General features: G+C 35.7%; 2 protein-coding genes across 2 annotated transcripts in view; one reads left to right on the top strand and one right to left on the bottom strand.

Annotated features, from left to right (window-relative positions):
- The window catches only part of LOC140443778 (protein toll-like), a 107,501-nt gene extending 85,286 nt beyond the window's left edge, over window positions 1-22,215 (bottom strand). The window contains exon 1 of the mRNA XM_072535219.1: window positions 21,890-22,215. The gene's annotated coding sequence lies outside the window, so the exon portion shown is untranslated. The remainder of the gene's footprint in view (window positions 1-21,889) is intronic.
- A 2,862-nt stretch (window positions 22,216-25,077) lies between these two features.
- LOC140444580 (uncharacterized) lies at window positions 25,078-26,103 on the top strand. The gene has a single exon (XM_072536341.1). The coding sequence runs from the start codon at window positions 25,078-25,080 to the stop codon at window positions 26,101-26,103; it is 1,026 nt and encodes a 341-aa protein (XP_072392442.1).
- The last annotated feature ends 350 nt before the right edge of the window (window positions 26,104-26,453 follow it).

Here is a 26,453-nt window from a genome sequence, read left to right as displayed (position 1 = left end):
GCTGGTGTCTGGCCCGTTGATTCGTTAACAGCAGATCTGTAGGCCATTGTGAAGAACGGAAGGTATTGGTCCCAGTCTCGCTGATGATCGGACACCATCTTTGTCAAATACTTGCCAACTGTCCTATTCATTCGTTCTACCATACCATCCGATTGCGGATGATACGCGGTAGTTCTTGTTTTCTTCATGCCTAGTCTATCACATATTCCTTGGAATAGATCACTTTCGAAGTTCCTGCCTTGGTCACTATGGATCTCCAAAGGCACTCCAAATCGGCTGATATATTCTTGGATCAACTTATCTGCAACGGTGGCGGCCTTCTGGTCTGGAAGTGCGTAAATCTCGACCCACTTAGTGAAGTAATCCATTACTACCAACATGTACTTGCCCCCATTTTCACTTTCTGGAAATGGCCCTGCAATGTCCAAAGCTATTCTTTCAAACGGGCTTCCAACATTATATTGTCTCATAGGAGCTCTCCTTTTCCGGTGAGGCCCGTTACTCGTAGCACAAATAGTACATTTCTTACACCAGTCTTTTACGTCGTCGGAACTGTTCATCCAATAAAACCGTTCCCGAATTCGCTGAAGGGTTTTCCTTACACCAAAATGCCCTCCCGATGGACTGTCGTGTAACTGACGAAGTACTTCGGCTATTCTGCTCTTTGGGATCACCAACTGTCTTCTCTTCTCTGAACCGTCATCATTTTCCAGGACTCGTTTGAGCAAGCCATCTTCGATGATAAATGAGTCCCACTGGGCCCAATACGTCTTAACTACTGAGCATAGGTTTGATATTTCCTGCCAAGGTGGTCGACGGTTTTCCTCTTTCCATTTTCGGATTTTCTGTATAACTGGATCTCTCTCTTGTTCTTCCCTTATCTTAGTAGGCGTCCAGTCGTCGTTGACAATCGTCGTTCTTAGCACTGCTGCTTCCTTGGATTCCGTTTTGTTGCAGTGGGAACACTCTGCTGGGCATGGCCTTCTGGAAAGAGAATCAGCGTTTCTGTGGCTAACTCCGGCCCGGTGCTCAATCTTAAAATCGTATTCTTGGAGTCGTTCGATCCACCTGGCTATCTGACCCTCTGGATTCTTAAACTGCATCAACCACTTAAGGGCGGCATGGTCGGTTCGGATTAGAAACTTTCTGCCATAGAGGTATTGGTAGAAGTGCTCTACTGATTTAACTACTGCTAGAAGTTCTCTTCTCGTGACGCAATAATTCCGCTCAGGTTTTGAAAGGACTTTACTAAAATATCCGAGGACTCGTTCCTGTCCTCCTTGAATCTGAGACAGCACTCCTCCAATTCCCACGTTACTTGCATCCGTATCTAAGATGAACTCTCCTTCTGGCAGTGGATACCCCAAAATTGGTGCGGTTATTAAATGCTTTTTCAACGTTTCAAAGGCATTTTGGCAGTCTATATCCCAGCGGTATTCTCTTGCTTCCTCTGTAAGTCGCGTTAATGGCTTAGCGATATCTGCAAACTTCTTAATAAACCTCCGGTAGTAAGTACATAGTCCAAGAAAACTTCTCACTTGATGTTTGTCAGTTGGTTTTGGCCATTCCTTAATGGAATCGATTTTTCCCTTATCCACGGCCACTCCTTCTTTACTGACTATATGACCCAGATAATTGACTTTACCTTGAAATAGCTGGCACTTCTTGGGGTTTAGCATCAATTGGGCAGCTTTAAGTCGATTAAAAACGTTTTCTAAATTCCTCAAATGATCTTCGAATGTCTCCCCCAAGACGATTATGTCATCTAAATAAACCAGGCATGTTTTCCAAGATAACCCTCTCAACACATTTTCCATAAGCCTCTCAAATGTCGCAGGAGCATTACAAAGTCCAAATGGCATAACGTTGAATTGCCACAATCCAGATCCTGTGGTGAAGGCTGTCTTTTCTTTATCGACTGGGTCCATTTCTACCTGCCAGTATCCAGACTTCAAATCTAAAGTAGAAAACAATTTACTTCCAGCCAATGTGTCCAATGTGTCATCGATCCGAGGCAGAGGATAACTATCTTTCTTGGTAACGTTGTTCAGCAAACGGTAATCCACACAGAACCTCGTCGTTCCGTCTTTCTTCTTAACCAGGACCACCGGAGAGACCCATGGACTCGTAGAAGGTTCTATCACCCCGTCTTTCTTCATTTCCTGAACAATCGTTTCAGCTTCCTCTCTCTTCGCCTGTGGTAATCGTCGAGCTGTTTGACGAATTGGCTTAGCATTACCAGTATCAATTTTATGCTTAACAACGGTAGTTCTTCCCGTCTTTCCTCCTTTCGGTACGAAAATATCACGATACTGCCGAAGAAATTCCCTTAATTTCCTTTTCTCCATCTGATTTAGAGACTGTCCTGCAACTGCAACCATTTGGTCGAATTTGTCGTTGGAATTATCAGATGTTGTCGCCTGACGAATTATGGATGTCACAGGTACACAAGTTCCTACTTTTGTCTCTTTCTTTATGGTCACTGGGTAGTCGTTGACATTGATAAGTCTCACAGGAATTTCTTTAGCCGAAGTCACCAATTCCTTTCCAATTATGATTCCACGGCCAACCTCATCGTCGTGGTTCCAAGGCTCCATCATAACAGGTCTCCCTTCGTCTACAATTCCCTGTAGTCGCGCTACTATGATCGTTTCGCTTCTCGCAGGCACGACTGTATCTTCTGTAATGGCTGCTTGCACAGTGTTGTCATTATGTGGATGGAGAAATACCTCCTCGTTGCCAACTTTGATTACCTTATTCTTAAAATCCAATTGGAATCCATGCATATTCATTACGTCCATTCCTAATATAACATCCTCTTCGATGTCAGCAACTATAACAGTATGGACAAACTTTTCTGCCCCAATTCCCAATTGTACCTGGATTTCTCCATGAATGTTGGCATTTTCACCTGTAGCGGTCCGAAGTCGTAACCTCGTTGGTAACAGTTTCTTTCGGCTGTTTATAACTGTCGGGCGTATAATGGTTCTGGTCGCTCCGGTATCCACCAACAACGTATGCTTTTTACCATTTATGTCTCCATCTACATATACACTATCTTCACGACATTTCAAAGAAGCTATTAGTATGAGAGGGTCTTTGGAAAAGTTCTGGGTCGAAGCTGCCCCCCTAAGGCTGACCCGTTCTAGTTTTCCTGATGGTGAGTTTCTTGATTTGCGTCGTACCTAGGGTGCTTACAGGAGCTTCGTACGTGTCCTATTTTGCCACAATTCCAGCATCTGATGGTCTTCGTTTTCTTGTATGTCATGCTTTTCATCATATTAACGAGCTGGTCAAGTTTATCTTCATCTCCTTCCTCTTTTACAGTCCTAACTTTACTGTACCCGCCAGAGGCCTGCGTAGCTGACTCGTATTCGAGGGCGGCGGATAGGACATCAACCAGCGTCTTGTGACGAGCTAATCGCAGTGTTCTCTGCATTTCATGATCACGAAGACCATCAATAAACGTTTGAACGGCCAATTTTTCCATCATGTCTTCGGGAGCTGTTGGATAAGCATATCGTACTAATCTGGCAATATCTACCTCATATTCTTGAAGAGCCTCATCTTTCTTCTGTCTACGATTTTTAAGCTGTGACTGATATACATGCTCCAAATGTTCGTGGCCATATCGCATATTTAACCTCTTCTTCAGTTGTTCGAAATCATCGGTCTCCTCTACGGCTATGGTCTGAAGCACATCTAAGGCATCTCCTCGAAGGGCGATAGTCAGGTTTACAGCCTTTTCTTTTTCAGACCATCCATTTGCTCTTGCGGCTGATTCGAACTGTTTCATGTAGTTGTTCCATGATGATTTTCCGTCGAAAGTTGGGACTTTAACATGAATAGAACCTCCACTTCCTTCAAATTTCGGCCGTGTCTCCAACTTAAATTTCGTCTCGTCTTCTTTTATCTCCACTGTAATCGGATTGTTACCTCTCTCTGCTGTCCCTGTTTCCTCCATCTTCTTTTCCATCTCTTTCCATATCTTTTCTTCGAAGGCTAACATATCGGCAGCAACTTGGTTTTTTAATGAAGATATTCTATCGTCCAGGGCAGACATCTCAGAAGTGACTTTAGAGATTTCCGAAGAGATGTTAGCAGAGACTTTGCTTTCCAGCGAAGAAATCTCGTTAGAAACTTTGTCTTCCAACGAAGCGATGTCGCCGGAAACTTTGGCTACATCACCAGAAACCTTGGCTACATCAGAAGAAACTTTCGAAATCGACGAGAGGACAGCATCTTCAAATATATAAGTCTCTGGATCTAGTCCTTCTTCTAGCAAAGCGTTCTTTAGTCGTTGGACTAACTCAGCCTTTTTTCCGGTAGAAGCTAATTCTCTGTCTTCGAGATGTCTTCTTAAATTAGTCACTGTCAGCTCATAAATCGTAGCCATTTTCACAATTTATTTTATATTCACTTGTATTATTATTATAAGTCTAATTTATGTTCGATCTCACTCTGACACCATTTGTTGTGAATTTATTAATTGTTAAGTCTTTAATTTATAATGTCTTGTTCTTATCTTAATTCATTAAAAAGCACAATGACTGATATTTATTTATTTTCACTAAACATACATAATTTATTAAAAAGCGAACGTAACATTTTATCGCGAGCGCGTCGTCCGAATTAACTGTCCCTTCCAAATAAAGTTCCGTTATTATATACCAGTGCCGTTATCTCGAAAAATCCAAAACCTTCGATGGCGAAACGGTAAAGGCAAACTGGATTTCCCTCGCACTGGTTCTGGAAGGTCGCTCAGGTAAATCGAGGCCTCTCGTAATCTCTACAACATATTAGAATAAAAACATGTTTTAAAGGTTAAAAACTATGACTCATATTTTTACGTAACAGTATTTACTTCGATGAGATACGACTAAAAAAATTTTACTCGAAGCGATTCGGGAAATTGTTTTTTTTTGTTATAAGCTATTTGAAGGGTACACTGGAAAATGGAGGAATGTCGGAAATTTTCATTTTTTGTTTTAATAATTTATTAGATAGGTTATGTCTTGTCTTGTCTTGTTGTATTGATGGCTTTGCTGCAAGGCAATTGCCAGCCCGATTTGTGTGAGACCCCACTTTGTCTGGCTCTGGGCCATGCAGGAATCTCTGAAAACTTCACTGAACTACAGCTTTCCTCGTGGTGGCGCTTTTCTTGTTTCTATATAGCTTATAACTTCGCTATTATTGTATCGGCTTTCTGATCTACGGCAATAATATTGGAGGACAAATTAATATTACAACAAATGGAATAAGAGGCCAACACCAAAGCACTAAAACAGGCAGGATTATAGGATATATCGGGAAAATTGGATAGTTGAGCTTCAGAGTTTGATTTTATTATCTGATCTGATCTACGGCAATAATATTGGAGGACAAATTAATATTACAACAAATGGAATAAGAGGCCAACACCAAAGCACTAAAACAGGCAGGATTATAGGATATATCGGGGAAATTGGATAGTTGAGCTTCAGAGTTTGATTTTATTAATGTTAATGAAACGCATGATTATCTCTATAGTTTCATCTTCCGGAGAGGATAGAAGGTCAGTCATGGATAATGGTGATATTTTCTTTTTTGATACAAAGTACTTATATAAGTCCAAATTAGGAATATAGTTAATAGGGCACTCGAAAAATATGTGATTCAGGTTTTCTATCATGCCGCATTCACAGGCAGGGTCATCTTTTATATTAATTTTGAAAAGATGGGCATTAGTCAGGCAATGACCTGTACGCATTCTAATTATAGTTGTGATGTGTCTCCGATCTTTATAATTTAAATTGCCATACCATGTCTTATCGGTGAATGTTGATTGAACTCTAGCATACCCACGATGTCTGGATGAGACTAAGATTCTCCATTTATCTTTAAAAATGTTTAAAATATCCTGTTTTAAGAAATTTAAAATGTCTTTTATGTCATATACCATTTTTCTGGGAATATTAAGATCTGTTCCAATTTTGGCCAAATTATCTGCCTCTGAATTCCCAGGTATACCTGAGTGACCTGGTATCCAGGATAATTGGATATTATAACCATTCATGTTAGATGCAGCAATTAGCCTTTTTGTCGTAAGAACCCAATATTCAGAATTTGTTGCAAAAGCAGGATTACAGAGTTTTGTTATAGCCCCCTGTGAATCTGAGAAAATTATCACATTTTTAATTTTTTTATTAATGGCAGTTTTTACTGCATCATGTATGGCAATTATTTCTGCTTTGTAAATACTTAAATGGTTGGGAAGACGTGACGAAAATTTATAATTTAGGGATGGAATGAATATACCAAAACCAACTCTGTTGTCCCTCTTTGACGCATCAGAAAAAATGAAAGTATACTGAGATTTTAGACTATTAGTTTTGGCCTCAAAATTAATTCTGGACATAATGTCTCCTTTTTTACAATTACAGTTAAAAGACTTTAAAGGTTTATTGAGTATATGAAAATCAATTTCGTAACATGGAAAATTTGAACCTCTATATATTAACTTTAAATAGGGCCTATACTGTTGAAGTGCTTCCACTAGGTATGGTATTTTGTCTTTATTCCAATACTCCGGTCTATGGATTATTTTTAATAGAAAGTTGTTGATAAATTGAATAGTTGGATGATTTGTTACAACTAAGAATTTTGAAATTAATTTAAGGACCAGTAGTTTTCTTCTATGTTCCAGATCTAATATAGATGCTTCTGCTAAAAGAGCAGCCCTGGGTGTGGAACGCATACATCCCATACATATACGCAATCCCTCATAAAACACCACATCCAATTTACTGAGAGCGGCCTTAGAACATGGTCTAAGAAACATTGATCCAAAATCAAGATGTGATTGGACTAGAGCAGAGAAGGCGATCAAAAGTGTGTTTGGATCTGCACCCCACCATACCCTACACAGTGCTCTTAATACATTTAGTGATTTTTTTGCTTTACTTGTAATGTTAGTAATGTGTGGTGACCATTTCATGTTTTCTTGCAGTATAATACCCAAATATTTAACCTCTTTTTTAAAGGCAATGATTGCATTATTAATATGTACGGGCGGTGGGATGGTATGTTTCCTCCCTCTAGTGAACCATACTGCCTCACATTTATCCATGGAAAGTGACAGGTTGTGTTCACGAAGGTGTGCATTTATGTGCTTTAAAGCATTATTGATATTATTTACCATGGCTGCTACACTTTTTCCTCTGATCATAACTGCCAAATCATCAGCGTACCCTATGATAGATGCTTCTCCCAAATTTAAATCAAAAATATCCCTTAAGTAAATATTGAATAAAATAGTACTCAGAGGGGAGCCCTGTGGTATACCCGAGGTTGTTGGTACAGGACCCAGGAAGGAGCCGTTATTACCCCTACAATATAGTGATCGTTCTGTCAGAAGATTGAGAATTACGTTACACATTCGGATAGGCACTTCTAAGTTTTTGAGTTTACTATAGAGTTTATATATGTCAACATTATCGTATGCAGCTTTTATGTCTAAAAAAATTACGATGACTGACTCAGAGGATTGAAATGCAAGGTTAATGTAAGATGTGATGAATGTTATGTTGTCATATATACCTCTTCCTTTACGAAATCCAGTCTGATTATTTGAAAATTTTAAATTATGTTCCAATTGCCAGTCTAATCGATTCTTGATCATTATTTCTAGAATTTTGGCTCCACATGAAGACAGGACAATTGGTCTATAATTTTCTGGATTTGTCGGATCCCTATTTGGTTTTAAAAAACTAATAATATTAAATGTTTTCCATACGGCTGGTATTTCTCCACCCATTAAAATTTTATTATAACTATTAATAAGAATTTGTTTAGCTTTGAAAGGTAAAAATTGAAACATTTCATAAGATATATCATCCATACCAGGGGCAGATGATTTCTTTTTATTTAAGGCCAGGTTTAATTCATTTATGGAAAAGGGCTTTAAATTTTCATCTACATTGTCAAGAACAAAATTTGGATCTATATTTATGATTGACATTTTATTTAAAATAGATATTTTAAGATTATCTGGAATAGTAAGATTAAATCTTCCTGTTTTGAAGTTATTATTATTGAATTTCTTAATCTTGTTCCAAACATAAGTCATGCTAGAGTTCCTATTTAAAGTTTCACAAAAAAGCCTAAACTTTTCTTTTTTTTTATTATTTAATTTTTTTTTAGTTAATGCAATGTTTTTTTTTGCTAATATATAATTTTCCATAGATGGAACATTATTAAAATTTGCTATGGCTTTTTTCCTTTCCTTAACCCAGGATGTACAATCATTATCCCACCAGGCATTACCCCTTTTAATATGTATACCGGCCTGTTTAAACGGAATTACTTGATCAGCTACTGTGTTAATAATATACATTAGTTGATCATAACTTAAGTTATAATCTAAATCTTGAAGGTACATCAAAACTTTATTATGGTACGCTTCCCAGTCAGCTTTTTTAAAGTTTCTAATTTTATAAGGACTAGTCATGTTGTTGAATACCTCACAATTGCCATTATCATTAAGTAAAAGACGTACAGGAAAGTGGTCACTGTTACCACAATCTTTAATAGTTTCCCAATTAGCCTGTATAGCTAGATTCCCACTTACCATAGTCAAATCTACTGCACTTGGTATTGCCGTTGATAATTGAAATAGTGTTGGTGAACCATCGTTCATAATCACAAGATCATTATCAAATAGGAAATCATGAATTATTCTACCTCCTTTGTTGGGTGTAGCTTTATCCCATAAGGGATGATGAGAGTTAAAATCTCCCATAATTATAATGTTTTTAGGATTAAAGGAAATAAGATCATTTAAAATATTGTTATTTATATGCATATGTGAGTTGCAATAAAAATTAATTACTTGTAGATTACCTATTTCTATTATTATATATTGAATATGTTCTGAAGAAAAAGATTTAATTTTCTTAAATATTATATTATTTCTAATGCACGTTACTATCCCACCATACCCATCATCTCTATCCTGCCTAACTATGTTATATGAATTGAGCCTAAAATTGTCATTGGCCTTTAGCCAAGACTCATTTATTAAAAAAATATCAGGGTTTTCGTTGTAAATTAAGCTAATTAAATTACCCCTGTTTGAATTTATGCTTCTTAGATTCCAAAAAATTATCTTTAACTTAATTGTATCTGACCTAGTTGAAAAGAAAAGAAGGTTGTTTAGGACTCTGAGTCCGATTGGGAACCGGGGTCTATATTCATATTAACGTTTTGACTGAAGAGTATGTTTTTAATTACTCTTTTATTATTTTCTGAAGTATTCCAGATTGCATTAATAATACATCTAACTTCATCTGGATATGATGAAGGAGATTCTTGTGAATTATACGTATGAACTGCACTAGTAGTAGGCAACTGTGTATTTATATTGTTTTCAAGTTTTTTTGAGAAATTTGGTGAGTTGTTTTCATTTTGAGATCTTGAGTTGGGAAATAGTAAATTTTCATTATGAGCCTTTTTATCATAGCCTTTGTGAATTATTCTTTTTTTTTTATTGTTTTCAGCCACAACTTGTTGAAAAGATCTTTTGATAGGGTCGGTTCTTACATGATGTGTACGTCTTTGTGAAGGTTGAATCAGGTTATCTTTATTATCATGAGTTTTTTCAGTTCTATTAAAGTTTTTAATGATAGGGAATTCGGAGGGGCGATATACAAATTCATCACGTGTCAAATAATTTTTTTTAACTATTTCGCTAGCATCATAGAAGGTTATATTTTCAAAAGACATGAGCTCTTTGATATTTTTTTGTCTTGTATACTCGGGACAGGTTTTATCGGTTGATTTATGGGGGTTTTTACAATAAAAACATTTAATTTCACAAGAAGAGTGAGCCTCCCCGTCCGATTTTTTTTCTTCAGCACAGGTAAAGCACCTCTCCTTGCCTTTACAATTTGTACGTGTATGGCCATACCTTAAACATCTAAAACACTGAGTTACTGGTGAAATATATACAGAAACAGGTCTTTCCAATCTATATACATTTATGGATTTAGGGAGACAAACTCCTTTAAATGTAAAGAGAACCGATCCAGTAGGTTCATATGTAGTTTCATTATTTTTAACTATTTTACGATTAAGTCTCTTAACTTGAAGAATTTCTGCTGAGCTGTCTGTTTTACAGCACTCTAACAGTTCTTTCTCTCCTAATTCGACATCAATTTGCCTAACTAATCCCTTACAAGTTACAAAATTGAATGGTATAAATATTTTATAGCCTTTATCAAGAAGAGTTTTATTTTTTACAAAATTATTTGCAGCTTGAAAGTTAACAAATTCTACTGAGATTCTATTTAAGCCTTTGTTATTAATTTTTTTAATATCAGTTAGGTTTTGAATGCAAATGTCTCTAGCAATTTTAATATTGTTAAATTTACCAATATTGAAACCCACTTTTTCAGTGGATTCCACATATACCAAAAAAGGCCCATTATCGTTTTGTGAATAAAAAACTGGCTCTTTTTTAAGGTTATTGGTATTACTGGTCGCATTATTAATAAAATTATCACCACTATCCATCTGATCTTGGCATTCTAGCCCTGTGTTGGGGGGGCCGCCCCCCCCTGTGACGCTCATACTACTTTAAACAATCAACTAGAAGAGATAAGCATGCAATCAGGGAAAAACAAAAAAATTAAGCCAATAAACAAACTATGCAAACTAACAAAATAAAGCTTATTTAGCTGTTATCAAGCTCAACTCACCTTTTAGAAACACACACCAAAAGAATATAGACGCTTACACACACTAACACAAAATTAGATGGAAAGGAATGAAAACACAGCCTCCCAAACTAAAGCTTATGTCGTGAATGTAGATAGGTTATATTCTGTACTTCACTGTACGTAAATAAAACTAGTTAAAATTGGGTTGTGTCATGAGATAACACGAATAATAAAATACCTATACAGGAGAAGAAACAGGGATGTCAATATGTTACCGGTTAAAAAGAGGAACGTCAGTTGTGAATCACGCAGAAACAAGTTAAGATGTTTTTATTGTTACTCATTGTTTTTGTGTATTGCTTTGAGGTGTAATATTTGAGGTTAGCTTCTTCAAGTTACTGGTACAAAATCATTTTACTATGCCAAGTGATGAAGAAATAATAGATGTAAGTTGCTCAGCAAATTTAAAGTTAAGTAAGAAAAGAAATCATTTGCCGCATGACTGATGTAAGTAAAAAACTTAGATTACAAAGCCATGTTCCAGGGCTTGACTGTAACTGTAAAAGATTGCAACGTTTTCAAAATGTTTCTGAGGGCTGTAGGAACAGTATTTTGAAGCAATTTAATTTAATGTTTTCCGTTGATGAACAAAACTCATATTTATGTGGTCTAATTACCACACAACAAATTCAAAACCGACGTTCACGTCAAAAGGAAGAGAACGCTAAATTTAAAGATGCCGTATATAGTTATAGAGTAAGGTTTATAAATGATGAGAATATAATAAAAGAAGTTCATGTTTGCTTTAACGCTTTTATGGCCATCCATAGTATAACCAAGAAAAAAATTCTCTCCATCTTTTCAAGAGATCAGAGAAGAAAGCATTCTTCAAGACCTAAGAAACTCTCTAAAGAACAAAGAGAAGCAGTAACGAACCACATTAGTTCGAGCCATTACAACTTGGCAGAATCTTCCAAAATATACTTACCAGAGGAGTACTTCCTATTAATAAAATGTATAAAATGTATACTGAAAAATATCCAAATTTAAAAAGGTCTTACGAAACTTACAGAACAATTTTCTCAACCGAATTTAATTTGTCATTTGGGTATCCCAGGAAAGACACATGCAGTACATGTGATAAGTTCCAAGTGAAAATAAAGAACCTAGAAGTTGAAAAGGGTAACATTATTTCAGGAGATAAGAATGGTGCTCTTAGGCTGGAGAATGAAATAAGGCGCTTAGAAAATGAACATAAACTCCATAAATTGAAAGCAGACACATTCTATAAGAGGAAACGAGACGCTACAAAAAGAAGCAGAACAAACGACAATGAGGAAGCAATTTGTTTTGATTTCCAGAAAAACCTACCAACACTTAACATGACGTCTACTACAGGCGCCAAATTTCTTTGTACAGTTTTAATGTCCACACTTTATCATCCGGACCCAGTACATTTTATACTTATCCTGAAACAGTAGGAAAAAAAGGTAGTGATGATGTGTGCTCAATGTTGCACGATTTCGTATACAATCATCTTGATATAAATGCCCGACGTATTTCCATTTTCTGTGATTCATGCGGAGGACAAAACAAGAATTATACTGTTTTAAGATTTCCCCACAACCTAGTGTACAACGAAAAAAGATTTGATGAAATAAAAATATGTTTTCCTATAAGAGGCCATTCCCATTTTGAAACAGATGGGAATATGCGCCTAATTAACCAAAAAGTTAAAGTAGAGCAGCCAAATAAATGGATGGAGACTTTTCGTCAAGCCAGAGTGAATCCTTCTCCTTTTTGTAATAGAGGTGGATCAGCTGCTATTTAGGAAATGGTCAAACCACCTGAAAAAAACTTACACCAAGAAGTGCCCCTTTAAAACTAGACCTCTCCGAGAAACCAAGGTTGTAAAATCGCACCCTCGTTTTATTTTTTACCGAAATTCATATAGTGGTCTTTTTGAGTCTGCAGTAATCGCAAACCGCCGTCCAATATTAAAACACTCTAACTTGCAAGACAATGCGTTTGAACTACCAGACTATATTTATGAAGGTAAAATATGAGATAGTAATAAATTAATGTAGTAGTATTGGGAACTAAGTACATATTCTGTTTGTAGGTTTGATTCCTATTTCGAAGGCAAAGTTTGATGAGGTTGTGCACCTATCCAGATTTTGCACAAAGAATACAGAAGAGTATTTCAAAGCACTATCATATTATGTTGAATGAGGACAAGTTGGATTATACGCAATTATTATATTACATATTATTATTATACGGACTAAGCAAAATTGTATTATCCTTTTATTTTTGTTGCTTTTCTTAAATTAAATTCAGTGTTAATCAGCGAAAGTGTATTTCTTGGGCATTTCTTACAATGTGGTTTTTCTACAGTGTAAACATACTAAACGTATGATTTAAAAAAAAAATTACCATATATAACAAAATATATCCTTACTTAATATTAGTCATATAACTTTGAAAACGCTCTCCTGAAAAATTAAACAAAAGTGTCATTCCTTCTTTTTCTCCTGTACCCTTCATTTGTTAATAACAATTTCCGGCCCACTTGGAAAAATTAAAAAAAAAAATTAATTTCAACTTGAAAAAATTATAGAATCGAATAAAAAAGGTTTGTGCGGTAGAAATGTAAAAAAAAATTAGTCGATATATTTTCGTTTCTCTCTTTATAGGATTTAGGAGTAAACCGCTCGCCTATAAAACCATTTTAATTTTAAGTGAATGACACATCTTGATTAAATTGTTAAATCGTATGATGATAAGTGATGATAGACCAATTATGGAATTTCCTTTCAAATTTGCCAGTAATAGAGAGTATACTACGTAAATAGTTCATTCCACTCTTGCCTAATAAAAGAAAACTAATCTGCAGTTTTGAGTGAAAATTGTAGAAATCGGAAAAAATAAAAAAATACTTAGTATAAAATCTTTAGCATTTTTGTACACACATAAACACTTTTAATTAATTAATACAACAATTGGACATTTGTATAAAAATATGAATAAAAATTTGAGTACATATTTCAACTGAATCTATGATTTAAACTTGAATTTTCAATTTTGCCACATTTCGATTCATCTACTTGTTCCTCCTAACAGATTTCTGTGAAGTAGCTTGTCGCTCATGATTTGAGGTGTATTATAAATGGAAAAATATTTCTCAATCTTTGAAATTTAAGTCGAAAATATAGCCAACATATCAGCCTTTACACTCTAAAAAAACATATAGTACATAATTTGTACAAAGTATACAAATCATGTAAAATATTCATGGTCAGCTAAAATTATTCACTAACCCATCCGGTTGAAGAGGTAGAAACCTAAGTGACAATAACAACTTCAAAAGAATTTAGGTAGGTATGTATTTAATACTATTTAACAGAAAGTTTATATTTTAGTAATTACAGAAATATATAGAGCTGAATTGAGTATCTTAACAAGAAGATAAATACAATAAAGCAAGATAAAGGATTGGGGTTGAGCGTACGAATATACGAGAAAAAGGTGAACGATTTAAGGATTGTAACATGGGGCATCTAATCTCTATACATAAGAACCTAGATTGGAAAAGCCAAAACATAAAATTTTCTATAGCAGCAATACTAAGAACCTCACCTTATGAATCGGCTTTGTAGTAAATCATAGACGTAGTAAAGATTTGCAGTAAATCATATCTAAGAGTGTTGCTGCCGATTAACCGCAGACTGTGTATTCTAAGATTAAAAGGTAAATTATTTAACTACTTACAGCCTTCTTAATATACACGTTAAAAGGAGAATGAAATTAAAAAATGACATTAAAATTTTCTATACTGAAGTTAACAGAAAGGTTGGTACAGCTGCAGCCACTGAATAGTTTACTTTACACCTTCATTTTTACATTGTAATACTGTAAAATAGCAGTGTCGTACGGATTTTCTAAATATTAGTGGTTGTTAAAAATTTCGCGCGTATTGAAAAATAAAATAGAGAGCTATATTATTCAACGCGTCCAAATGCATTTGAATGATGCAGCTACGCCAATGGCTGTATTCAAAAATCTCCCTTTTGCACCTCGCCGAAACGAATGAGAGGTGCCGATATAGCCTTTTATATGAGAATGTAACAGTACTTTAGAATTTTGTTTTAGAGACCTAATTCTTCGTATATCTTTCAGCTTTTTTATTCCTTAAAAGAAGTACCGAAACATGCAGATTGCTTTGTCCGACTTGTGACGGTTGGGTCAAGGAAGCGGCTACTTTACTATAAAGAGAACCTTTCCCTCAATATTGTATGTAAGTAAGTTTGACCCCATCAAATGCTTTTGTTAGATCCACAAAGCATAGATAAGCTGGCTTGTTGTATTCTATCGACTGTTTTTCCAATTGTTTCATAATGAATATTGCGTCCGCCGTATCCTTTCTAAAAAATTGTTCTTTTCAGATGTCTATTCGTGATTCCAAATTGTTCTTGAGCAGGCTTCTGAATAGCTTCATTGTTGCATTTAAGAGAGTTATTCCTTTGTAGTTGTCAGGATATGTTCTTTAACCTTTCTTAAGAATTGGAATTATAATACATACTTGTATGACAGTCCATTGGTATCTTCGTTCTGTCTAAAATTTTGTTCCTGGAGCATATTTTAAGAGTTCGTTCAGTATTTTATCAGTTCCTGGCAATCGTTTTTTAAAGTCTTCATTCTTACTATTACTTCTGTTTCTTTAGCAATATATCTTTCTTCCATTTTGTACTCCGGTTCGTCGCTTAATTTTTCATTTGCATAAAGTTCTCATTCATAAAGAAATATTTTCACGTGAAAAAGACAGCAAAGATTTGATTTCACGTACAAAGCGTCTATGTATCTGTTGATACGTATTTCGACTTAACTAGAACTTCGGATCTACTCTGTATGAGTACAAGAAACAAATTCGTTAAGGATTTCTGCTTAGTTGATAGACATGTCGTGGAATGCAAATTTTAGATTCCCCATGTCTCTATTAACATCTTTATCAACGTCTGTTATACCTTGCATTTGTAGAAGGTTCAGATTAAAGCAGAAATCTGAATTTGTTTCGAAACTATCTTATCGATTTTTCTATCAGATGTCGCTATTGCGTCCATAACGAAGCCATTTTATTGTTGCTTCTTAAAAGACAGAGAAGAATATTTTTCACGTTGAGAACGGCTATGAATAACTGTTCTGATGAGACTTATTAAGTCGAAATACGTATCAACAGATACATAGACGCTTTGTACGTGAAATCAAATCTTTGCTGTCTTTTTCATTTTATTCGGATCTACTCTATATGAGTACAAGAAACAAATTCGTTAAGGATTTCTGCTTAGTTGATAGACATGTCGTGGAATGCAAATTTTAGATTCCCCATGTCTCTATTAACATCTATATCAACGTCTGTTATACCTTGCATTTGTAGAAGGTTCAGATTAAAGCAGAAATCTGAATTTGTTTCGAAACTATCTTACCGATTTTAAATATTTTCACATTTCTCAGCCCGGATTCTCTTTGTCTGTACAAATTTAGTTACTGGTTTTTCCCTTGAAACTACTTCAAGAAACCACATGCATGGAGAAACAGCATAATGATACCAATGTTCAAGAAAGAAGATAAAGAAGATCCCAACAATTATAGAGGTATAAATTTACTGAACATTGCACTTAAGCTTACCACAAAAGTCCTAACCAACAAAATCAATAAAGTAACAACTTTATCAGATCAACAACAAGGATTCAGATCCGGAAGATCCTGCGTAGACGCCGTATTTGTACTAAGACAAATCGCAGAAAAGGCCATCGAGTACCTACAATAAACCAGCATATCTATGTTTTATAGACCTGACAAAGGTTTTCGATCGCATTCAAGTCGAAGACGTCTTAGACCTACTGTATAAAAGAAACATACCAATCAATATTATACAAACCATCGAAAACATCTACTTCCATAATCGAATGCAGGCAAAGATAAATGGAAAACTAACACAGTGTATACCAGTACAAAGCGGTGTCAGACAGGGTGACTCGTTAAGCCCACTTCTCTTTACTTAATATAATAATGGACGAAATAATACAAGCAGTAAAGGTCATGGTTACAGAATGGGTATAGCATGCGTAAAGATCATGGTTACAGAATGGGGAACAAAGAAATCCAAATATTATTTTATGCAGACGACGCCGCATTAATCGCCGAGACAGAAGACGAGCTCTAAAGATTAACACACATCTTAAATACAACAGCCAAGAAATACAATATGATAATATCAGCAGAAAAAAAAACAAATGTATAACATTATCTAAATACCCACTACGATGTAAAATCGAAATTGATGGGAAAATAATAAAGCAGGAAGCAAGGTTTAGATATCTGGGAATAGATATAACTAGTTAGACAGATGTTGAAGAAGAAGTACGACAACAAAGCTTAAAAGTAAGTAAAGCGGTGGGATCTCTTAATGGCATAATATGGAAGAACAAACACCTAAGACAAAACACAAAAACAAGAATCTATAAAGCAGCAATTAGACCTATATTAACATACACGGCGGAGAAAAGACCTGACACATCTAAAACCATTAGAAACAATAGAGATGAAAATACTTCGACGAATATCAGGGAAAAGTCTGCTGTTAGAATTATCGACCACACATTATTGCTCATTCAATGTACAAGACATGACTTTTCGCACGAAATCAGCACATTTTATTATGTATTAGGTATTTCTTATCTTCAGTTTTGTCTACGAATTGGTTGTTTGTAATTTGAATATGTATTATAATTGTTGAAACTGTGTGCTACATTTTATAATGTCTCTATAATAAATATCAAAGTGAATATTGTTGTTGCATTAGCTCTGTCTGATACGCTAGTGAATACAAATAAAGGAACTTAGGGCTGCTGTCCAAGGTATTTGTGAAACTCGTTGGGTTGAAAGGCATGAAGGTCATCTTCAGTTTAGGGCGAATTAACCATCAAAATATACAACGCTCTTGAAACAATTTCTACGTGGAAAGACAGTAAAATGGCAGCTGATGCATTAATGCAAACTATTAGAAGCCCAGAATTTCTCATTTCAGTAGTTTATCTTAGTGACGTTTTTGGTACAACTGTATCACTTAGTCGTCTTCTTTAGTCACCAAAATTAGATTTGAAGAAGGCTACTGAGACCATGGAGGAGAGGACACTAAATGCATTCTTCAAAAAAAAATGCTGAATCTGTTTTTGGCAAACGTTACTATAAAGTAAAGGAAATAGCTGAACAAACAAACCTGTCGTCAAAACCAACCTGCTAGCTCTTGCGAAGAATATTTCCGAAGATCTATTTATTTACCCCTTATCTTAACTGATTTAGATGAACGACTTTCACCGAAAGTTATGAATCTATTTAATCTTCGAGTTGTTTTACCTAAAACTGATAACACACCAGAAGATAAAGTTGAATTAAAAAAATTTGTTTACACCTTCCAGGATATTATTGGACCATCTACTGCATATTCCACAGTAGAGTTTTCACTGTGTATTCAAAAGTGGAAGAGAGTCATGCAAAATAATGGAAAACTTCCTGATTCTATTTTAGAAGTATTAGAAAACTGCGATATTCATATGTATCCAAATATCAGAATATTTCTGCAAATAAGTATTAATTACACTGACAGTCAGTGCAGCAACAGCAGAGCTTAGTTTCTCTACGCTTAAGCGTCTAAAGACTTGGCTTAGAAATAGAACTTCGGAGGAAAGGTTAACTGGTTTGGCACCATCAATGTGCATCCCTGAAATTTCTCCAGATGTTGATGCAATCATAGAGCGATTTGCTAAATTTATTTATTCCATATTGCTATACGGAGTGGAAACATGGACTCTCGGAATTACAAGTATGAGGCGTATAGAAGCCTTTGAGATGTGGGTTTTTCGAAGGATGCTGAAGATCTCTTGGACAGAGCACGTGACCAACAGGGAGGTGCTAAGAAGAATGGGTACTAAGAGAGAACTCCTAAATATTGTAAAAAACAGAAAAACGAGTTATCTAGGACATATTTACAGAGGAGAAAAATACAACTTCCTTCGACTTATAATGGAAGGGAAAGTGGAAGGAAGAAGAGGTCCAGGAAGAAGAAAATGCTTCTGGTTGAAGAATGTAAGAGACTGGACAGGCATGGACACACATTTGATACTAAGAACAGCTCAAGATAGAGAGCAATTTGCTGTAGTTATAGCCAACCTTCAGTAATGGAGAAGGCAATAACTACAGCAAATTGCTCTCTGTCTTAAGCTGTTCTTATTATCGAATGTGTGTCCATGCCTGTCCGGTCTCTTATATTCTTCAGCCAGGAGCATTTTCTTCTTCCTGGACCTATTTTTCCTTCTATTTTCCCTTCCATTATGAGTAGTAGAACATTATATTTTTCTCCTCTGTAAATATGCCCTAGATAACTCGTTTTTCTGTTGTTTACAATATTTAAGAGTTCTCTCTCAGTCCTTCTACATTCTTCTCAGCACCTCGTTGTTGGTCACGTGCTCTGTCCGCAAAATATTCAGCCTCCTTCGAAAAACACCCATTTCAAAGGCTTCTATACGCCTCATACTTGTATTTCCGAGAGTCCATGTTTCCACTCCGTATAGCAATAAGGAATAAATGAATGTTTTTACAAATTGATATCGGATATCCAACGATAAGATAGAGTTTATTAGTAATGTTTAATACATTCATTAATGTTTACACGTAGACGTACATTGAGTAATTGCATTTAAATTACTTAACGTTCGTTTATACTTATTTATCTTTGGTTTGTTCTTGATTTTGTAGCCATAGGATAGGTGGGTTTAAACTAATTGTCTTTAAAATACCTAGTTTAAATAATTGACAGTCCTCGATTTTTCAGTATTTATATTTTACTAACTTTCCTTTGCCCTCAATACGAAAATTCAACATGCCCTCAAAAATATGAAAAATAATAGAGCTCCAGGGGAAGATGGTGTAGTCATTGAGACAATTAAACTAGGAGGTCCACTTTTGATGTCCCGAATCAAAACATTTTTTAATCTATGTCTGCATAGTGAAAACATTCCAAGTAAATGGAAGAATTCGGTTACAATCCTCCTTCACAAAAAAGGGGATAAATCAGATCTCGAAAACTATAGGCCAATTAGTTTGCTTAACCACCTATACAAGCTCTTTACTCGAATACTGACAAACAGATTAGAAGCAAAACTCGATTTCTATCAATCAGAAGAACAGGCAGGATTTCGAGCGGGACACGGAACAAACGACCATTTGCAATGCCTTAAAACTCTAGTTGAAAAGTCTATCGAATATAACAGACCCCTTGCTCTTATCTTTGTCGACTTCCACCAAGCATTTGACACGGTCGAAACAGTTGCTATCTTAAAAGCACTATCAGAATGCAGAATAGATCACAGGTATGCAAATATTATTCGAAATATATACGAAAATGCGACAACAACCGTTAACCTCCATTGCATGACTGACAAGATAAAAATTGGCAGAGGGGTGCGGCAGGGAGATACCTTGTCGCCAAAACTATTTATAACAGTTATGGAGTACGCATTTAAACGGCTAGATTGGGAATCAAAGGGTATTCAATCATCTCAGATATGCCGATGATATTGTTCTCATAACAGACAACTTAGGAGAAGCCAGAGTTATGCTACAACAACTACAGCAAGTAACCCAGAAAGTCGGTTTAAAAATAAACTATGGAAAAACAAAAATGATGACCAATCTCGTCCCCAATAAGCTAATAGAAATCGAAAAGTCGCCCATAGAACTTGTGGAAAAATATGTGTATTTGGGTCACGAAATAAGGTTAACGCGAGATAACCAAACATGCGAGCTACTCAGAAGAATAAGTCTGGGTTGGGCTGCATTCGGAAAAATGAGAGACGTATTTAAAACAAATATACCGATCCATTTAAAAAGAAAAGCTTTTAACCAGTGCGTTCTACCAGTCCTCACATACGGAGCAGAAACCTTAACTCTCACAAAAACATCAGCCGAAAAATTGAGAAGGACACAACGAAAGATGGAGAGATCAATGCTTGGAATAAGCTTAAGAAATAGAATAAGAAATGAGGAAGTTCGTAGACGAACCGGAGTGGAAGACATTATCGAACATATTACAATGCAAAAATGGAGATGGGCAGGACATATTGCAAGAATGAAAGACGACAGTTGGACAAAAAAATTGCTTGAGTGGAGACCACGGGCTGACAAGCGAAGCCGAGGAAGACCCCCAACGCGATGGACCGACGACCTCAAAAGAATCGTGACCAATTGGATAGCAGAGGCGCAGAACAGAAGCAGATGGAAAAGTCTAGAGGAGGTCTATGTTCAACAATAGACAACTCAGGGCTGATTGATGATGATGATGAACTTTCCTTTGGTTTAATAGTCTTGTACACTTGATTTTACTGTCATAGAGTATGTGGGTTTAAATTTTTTTTGGTTTAAGTTTAAGACGCCTCAATGTTGTATCCTTTGCACCCGTAGGGTATTTGGGTTTTAATAACTTCTCATTGGTTTAATATATCGCTTAAAATAATTATTGAGAATATGGTTCCCTTACATGAGGCGCAAGGCACAAATCATATCAATAGTAAAGGTGCGAAAATCTAGATCCTATATCAAAATCACCCTCAAGACCCATGACGCCCCCACCCCCCTACAAAAATTTCTGGATCCGCCACTGTATGTGTGTGTATATTTCTGAAGGACTTTTCTGTTGATTTTCTGGAGACAGAATCTGTTCTACAATAATATTCTTAAATCAGTAGGAATAACACAAAACCTGTTTTTAGATCTTCCATCTTCCCGACCATGAAAACTATAAGTTTCAACTAAGTAAATTTAATTTCTCCAAAAAAATGATTGTAAATTATTTTAGGCGCAGCGAAGAATCAAAATATGAATGATGTTAATTTTATTTCTACTTGGTGCATTTATTTCTTGGAGCGCTATATAACGCATAATTTTAATATATACATAAATACCATTAAATAAACCAGATCGGCAGTAATGTTTACTACTTCTTTAATATCCAACAAAATTAAGAATAATGTCAATTCGCTGTAAAACAAAAAAAAACAAACTTTCAATATAAAACTTTTGCGATCCCCTCGAAAAATACAGAAAACTTGATAAGCTATATAAATAGAAATACTTACTAGGTAAAAACTTCGTTTCGCCAAACAGAAAATAACACACAGTTCTTGGAATTAAACAAATACCTCCATATTGTTTATACAATAAACGCACAACTTTTATTGCTGTTATAACACTTGCACTGTATTTTTCACTTATTAACCGAAGCCACTACAAAAGAGTTATTTTCGTGAACAACTACGCCTTTTAGTCATTATTTTTCAAAACATAATCACTACAAAAACAAGACGAACTCACGTTCATGCATTCGCTTTGTCAATCAAAACTGGATTTTTAATTTAAGCAATCGTATAGATAAGCAGCGTTGCCGAGTGTTTAGGAGGATTCACATCAGACTTGGAAATTCTAATTTAGTACAAGGTGTCTGTTGTTTATTCCAATAAAATATAAGTATAATTCCGTTTTGAACACACATAGTTGATAACCATGCTTAAGTTAATTTTAACAAGTTTTTAATTTTCTTTTTATTATATTTACGATAATTAAGTCACTTGTTCTTATTATCAAATTTTAAATTTAAAACCAGCTATTTTAAAATAGTTTTAGTTTAGGATAATTACGCATTTAAAAAAATAATATATCATTATCAATGTTAGGTACTATAGGTGCTGTGGTCCTAGTTGCGCTTCAACCTTCCTCAATCTGTTTCGTCAGTCGTTGTCAGTTTGCTTCTCCAATCTCCCTCATGTTCTTGTTAAGTCATCTTTATACCTCAGTCGTGTTTATTTCCTACAGACATTTATAATAGAGTCTATCTGAGAAATCCATTTTAGCCTACCTACCCACTTTTATGAGGAATATTATGCCATATGCCATTTTATCTATTTTTCATAGAGCTTAAAGTTATACTGTCTTCTTCAGATACAGCTTCCATAGACTGAACCAAATAGTCTTTGAGATGTCTCTAAAATGTGTGTCTTTTTCACTTGTTTCTGCAAATTGGGTGGTTGCTTAATTTAAGGTAATACATGTTGGCTAATAACATCCTAACTGTTGGGTATTTTTTCCGTTGCGGCGTTATCGTTGATCATGAGGGATTCCCTCTCTCTCTCTCTCTCTCTCTCTCTCTCTCTCTCTCTCTCTCTCTCTCTCTCTCTCTCTCTCTCTCTCTCTCTCTCTCTCTCTCTCTCTCTCTCTCTCTCTCTTTCTCGCTCTCTCTCTTCAATGGCGCTACAGCCAAAATCAAGCCTTGGCCTCCTCTAAATGTCTCCAACCTTATCGGTTCCGCGCCGACCTTCTCCAAGTTCTCACGTCTAGCAAATTTTACGCGACCGCTGCCACTTCATCCTCCCACCGTTTTCGTGGCCTTCCTTTTGGTCTTGCACCCTGCATTTTACTATCTAGGGCTCTTTATGGCAATCTTTCAGTCTCCGTTCTCACTATATGACCAGCCCATCGAAGTTTTTGAAGTTTAATGAATTCTGAGATCGGTGCCTCTTTGAACAGTTGGTAAAGTTCATGGTTGTACCTGGATCTCCATACTCCGTTTTCGGTAATAGGCCCAAATATCTTTCTTAGGACTTTTCTTTCAAAGACTTCCAGCTTTCGTTTTGTGTCTTCTGTCATCACTCATGGCTCGCATCCATAACATACTATTGGTCTGATAATAGTTTTATAGACCCTGATTTTCGATCTCCAGTGTATGTTTTTGGAGCGGAACACATGGGCGAGTGAAAAGTAAGCTTTGTTTCCCTTTACTATTCTTCTTTGAATTTCTGGTTCTGCTGTTCCATCCGTTTTTAATATAACTCCCAGATATGTGAAACTTTCTATAGTTTCGTCCTCTTATTCAACTGTGCGTCTGTTTGAGCTAGCTCTTGCCTGTGTTAGTTATTTGTCTTTTGAAAATTTATTTCTAGTTCGATCTTTTCTGCCCTGTCTCTGATTTTAATTGTGAATATATTTCTGCAGCCTCTTCTGTTATACGAGACATGATGCTAATGTCATCGGCATAGGCGGCAATCTGTATTGATTTATTTGTTAGGAGATTACCTCTTCCTATATTCGGCTGTCTTATCACATATTCAAGAGTCAGGTTGAATAGTGTCGGTGCCAGCCCGTCTCATTGTTTTAATCCTTTGACTATAGAAAAGTTCTCAGTGAGCTCATTTTGTACTCTGACAGTTGCTGTCCTACCTCACAAGGTATTTTATAAATACAATTCTTTGTTTTTTCTTGTCCATTGTTAAATTAAGTTTTAGATAAAATAGATCTCGACGTGTTTGTTGTTTTGAATGTTGTGGAAATGTTGAATTTATTTTCTCTTTTTAAATTTTTCTGATAATCCCTGTATGTATGGTATTATTTTCCTCGTATTATTCCTTGTGTAGGCTGTAGGATCTCGTTCTAAGCTGTTCTGTTCTATTCGGTCGATTGTTCAAAATTCCCCATTGATAAATGATAAAGGATAATAATTTTTTAATAAAAGAGATGTTAACAAATGTTTTTCCTCTAAGAACGAATTTTTGTTAGAACGAGTAATTTTGGCTCTATCGTATAAGGATTTAATGATTTCCTTTTTAATTTTCATATTGTGATTTGATTTGTAATTTAGATATCTGTTGGTTTGTGTTAGTTTTCTATACAACTGAGTCTCATATCCAGTATGGTTGTTAGAGATTAAAACATCTAGGAAAGATAATGTGTTATTCTATTCCTTTTCCATGGTAAATGTTATTGTCTCTTTTATTGTCGTTTATATCATTCAGTAATGTGTCTAACAACTCTCATCCAAGAGGCCCTAATGAGAATACATCATTACATATCTACACCATACAGTGGAGCTTCAGCTCCATCTACTTCTTCTTCTATCGGAGATTGGATAGGGATAATATTGGTTTCATATTTCTACTTACTTCTGCCGTATTTATAACTCGAGGTAAGTGTGATAATAAGTTTCTTAACTGGTTTGTTGAATATGTCCTTAATTAATATGATACCTTAGATACTTTTTGGTGACATTGCTAAATGTTTGGTTATTATTTGTAGTATGTACTGATATATCCACCATGTTGTTCTCGATGAGTAATTCCGTCACTTTACTTCGGGGTAATGCCACCATGACGGTACTGCCCCGTATTTTCTCATTGAAATAAAAGGTTAACAACGCATTTTTTTTGTGATTTTTAGATGGTACGATCACGTAAAAAAACAACAGAAAAGACTATGTGGAAGGAGGAAAACCTCAAAAATGCTATTGAAGCAGTTCGCCAAAATGGTGTCTCGCAAAAAAAAAGCAGCTACAATGTTTGGCATACCCCGAACAACATTAAGGGATAGGCTAAAGGCAAACGATGGTAGTAAGCCGAGATTGGGTCCGAAATGCGTTTTTTCTGTAGAGCAAGAACAAAACTTATCAGAGCATGTGGTTAGCATATCAAAACTATTTTATGGCATCACTACAAATAAACTGAGGCGACTGGCTTTCGAATTGGCTGAAAAACATCAAATCAAACACAACTTTAGCAAAGAGATCAAGTTGGCCGGGATAGATTGGTTAAATGGGTTTATCAGCAGGCATAAAATTAGTTTAAGAAAACCGGAAGCCACTAGCTTGAACAGGATCAAAGCATTTAATAAAGACGAAGTTGGTTTGATTTACAAAAATTTTGACACTGTAATGACTAAGTATAACTTTCCACCGAACCGTATCCATAATATGGACGAAACTGGAATTTCCACAGTACAAAAACCGGGAAAAATTCTTGCACCAAGAGGACAGAACCAAGTGGGAAGAGTTACGAGTTGGGAGCGTGGCAAGAATATCACTGTAGTGTGTGCCATGAGCGTTTCAGAAATGTATACGCCCCCAATGTTTATTTATCCAAGGAAACGGATGTCACCTTTGTTGCAGCGAGGAGGACCTCCTGGAGCCATTTATAGATGTTCACACAATGGGTGGTCCAACGAAGATTTATTTTTAGATTGCCTGAAACATTTCCAGAGAACCACTAAGTCAAGTGAAGAGGACCCTCTCCTTCTGTTAATGGATAATCATGGAATCCATATTTCTTTGCCATATTACGACTTTTGCCGTTCAAACCACATTCACGTTGTGTCGCTTCCACCCCATTCCTCACACAGACTTCAGCCCTTAGATGTATCTTTCTACGGACCTCTTAAGAATGCTTTCAATAAGGGGCGTGATAATTTTATGAAAACAAATGTTTATCAAAAAATCACTCCATACGATATTGCTCCGATAGAGAGCAAATAATTGTTGAGGACAAGGAGGAAAATTCTAAAAAACTCAATGATACCTCTACTAATGAGGCATCTATTAATGAAAATCCTCCTGAAAGTCCTGCTACTGCTATCGAGATTATTAATCGTAGTCAACCGGGGACATCGTCAGGAAAAATAGATTTTTCAAAAAGCATTCTCGACATTTCACCAATGCCAACTAACAGGACCGATCCTAAACAAAAAGATCAGGATAGAAAGCAACATTCTATTATCCTGACTTCGACACCAATAAAAGATATCCTGCAAGATGCTAAAGAAAAAAGGGAGTTGAAGCAAAAAGCGAAAGCAGAGAAAAGAAATTTTACAGATTGCGAAAATAAC

Source organism: Diabrotica undecimpunctata, chromosome 6, assembly GCF_040954645.1.
Source record: "Diabrotica undecimpunctata isolate CICGRU chromosome 6, icDiaUnde3, whole genome shotgun sequence".
Classification (NCBI taxonomy): Eukaryota; Metazoa; Arthropoda; class Insecta; order Coleoptera; family Chrysomelidae; genus Diabrotica; species Diabrotica undecimpunctata.
Note: the sequence above shows the minus strand (reverse complement) of the source record. Positions and strands in the feature narration are given on the sequence as shown.

Coding starts and splice junctions, on each gene's coding strand:
- LOC140444580 (XM_072536341.1), top strand. CDS start 25,078: ATGCTATTGAAGCAGTTCGCCAAAATGGTGTCTCGCAAAAAAAAAGCA.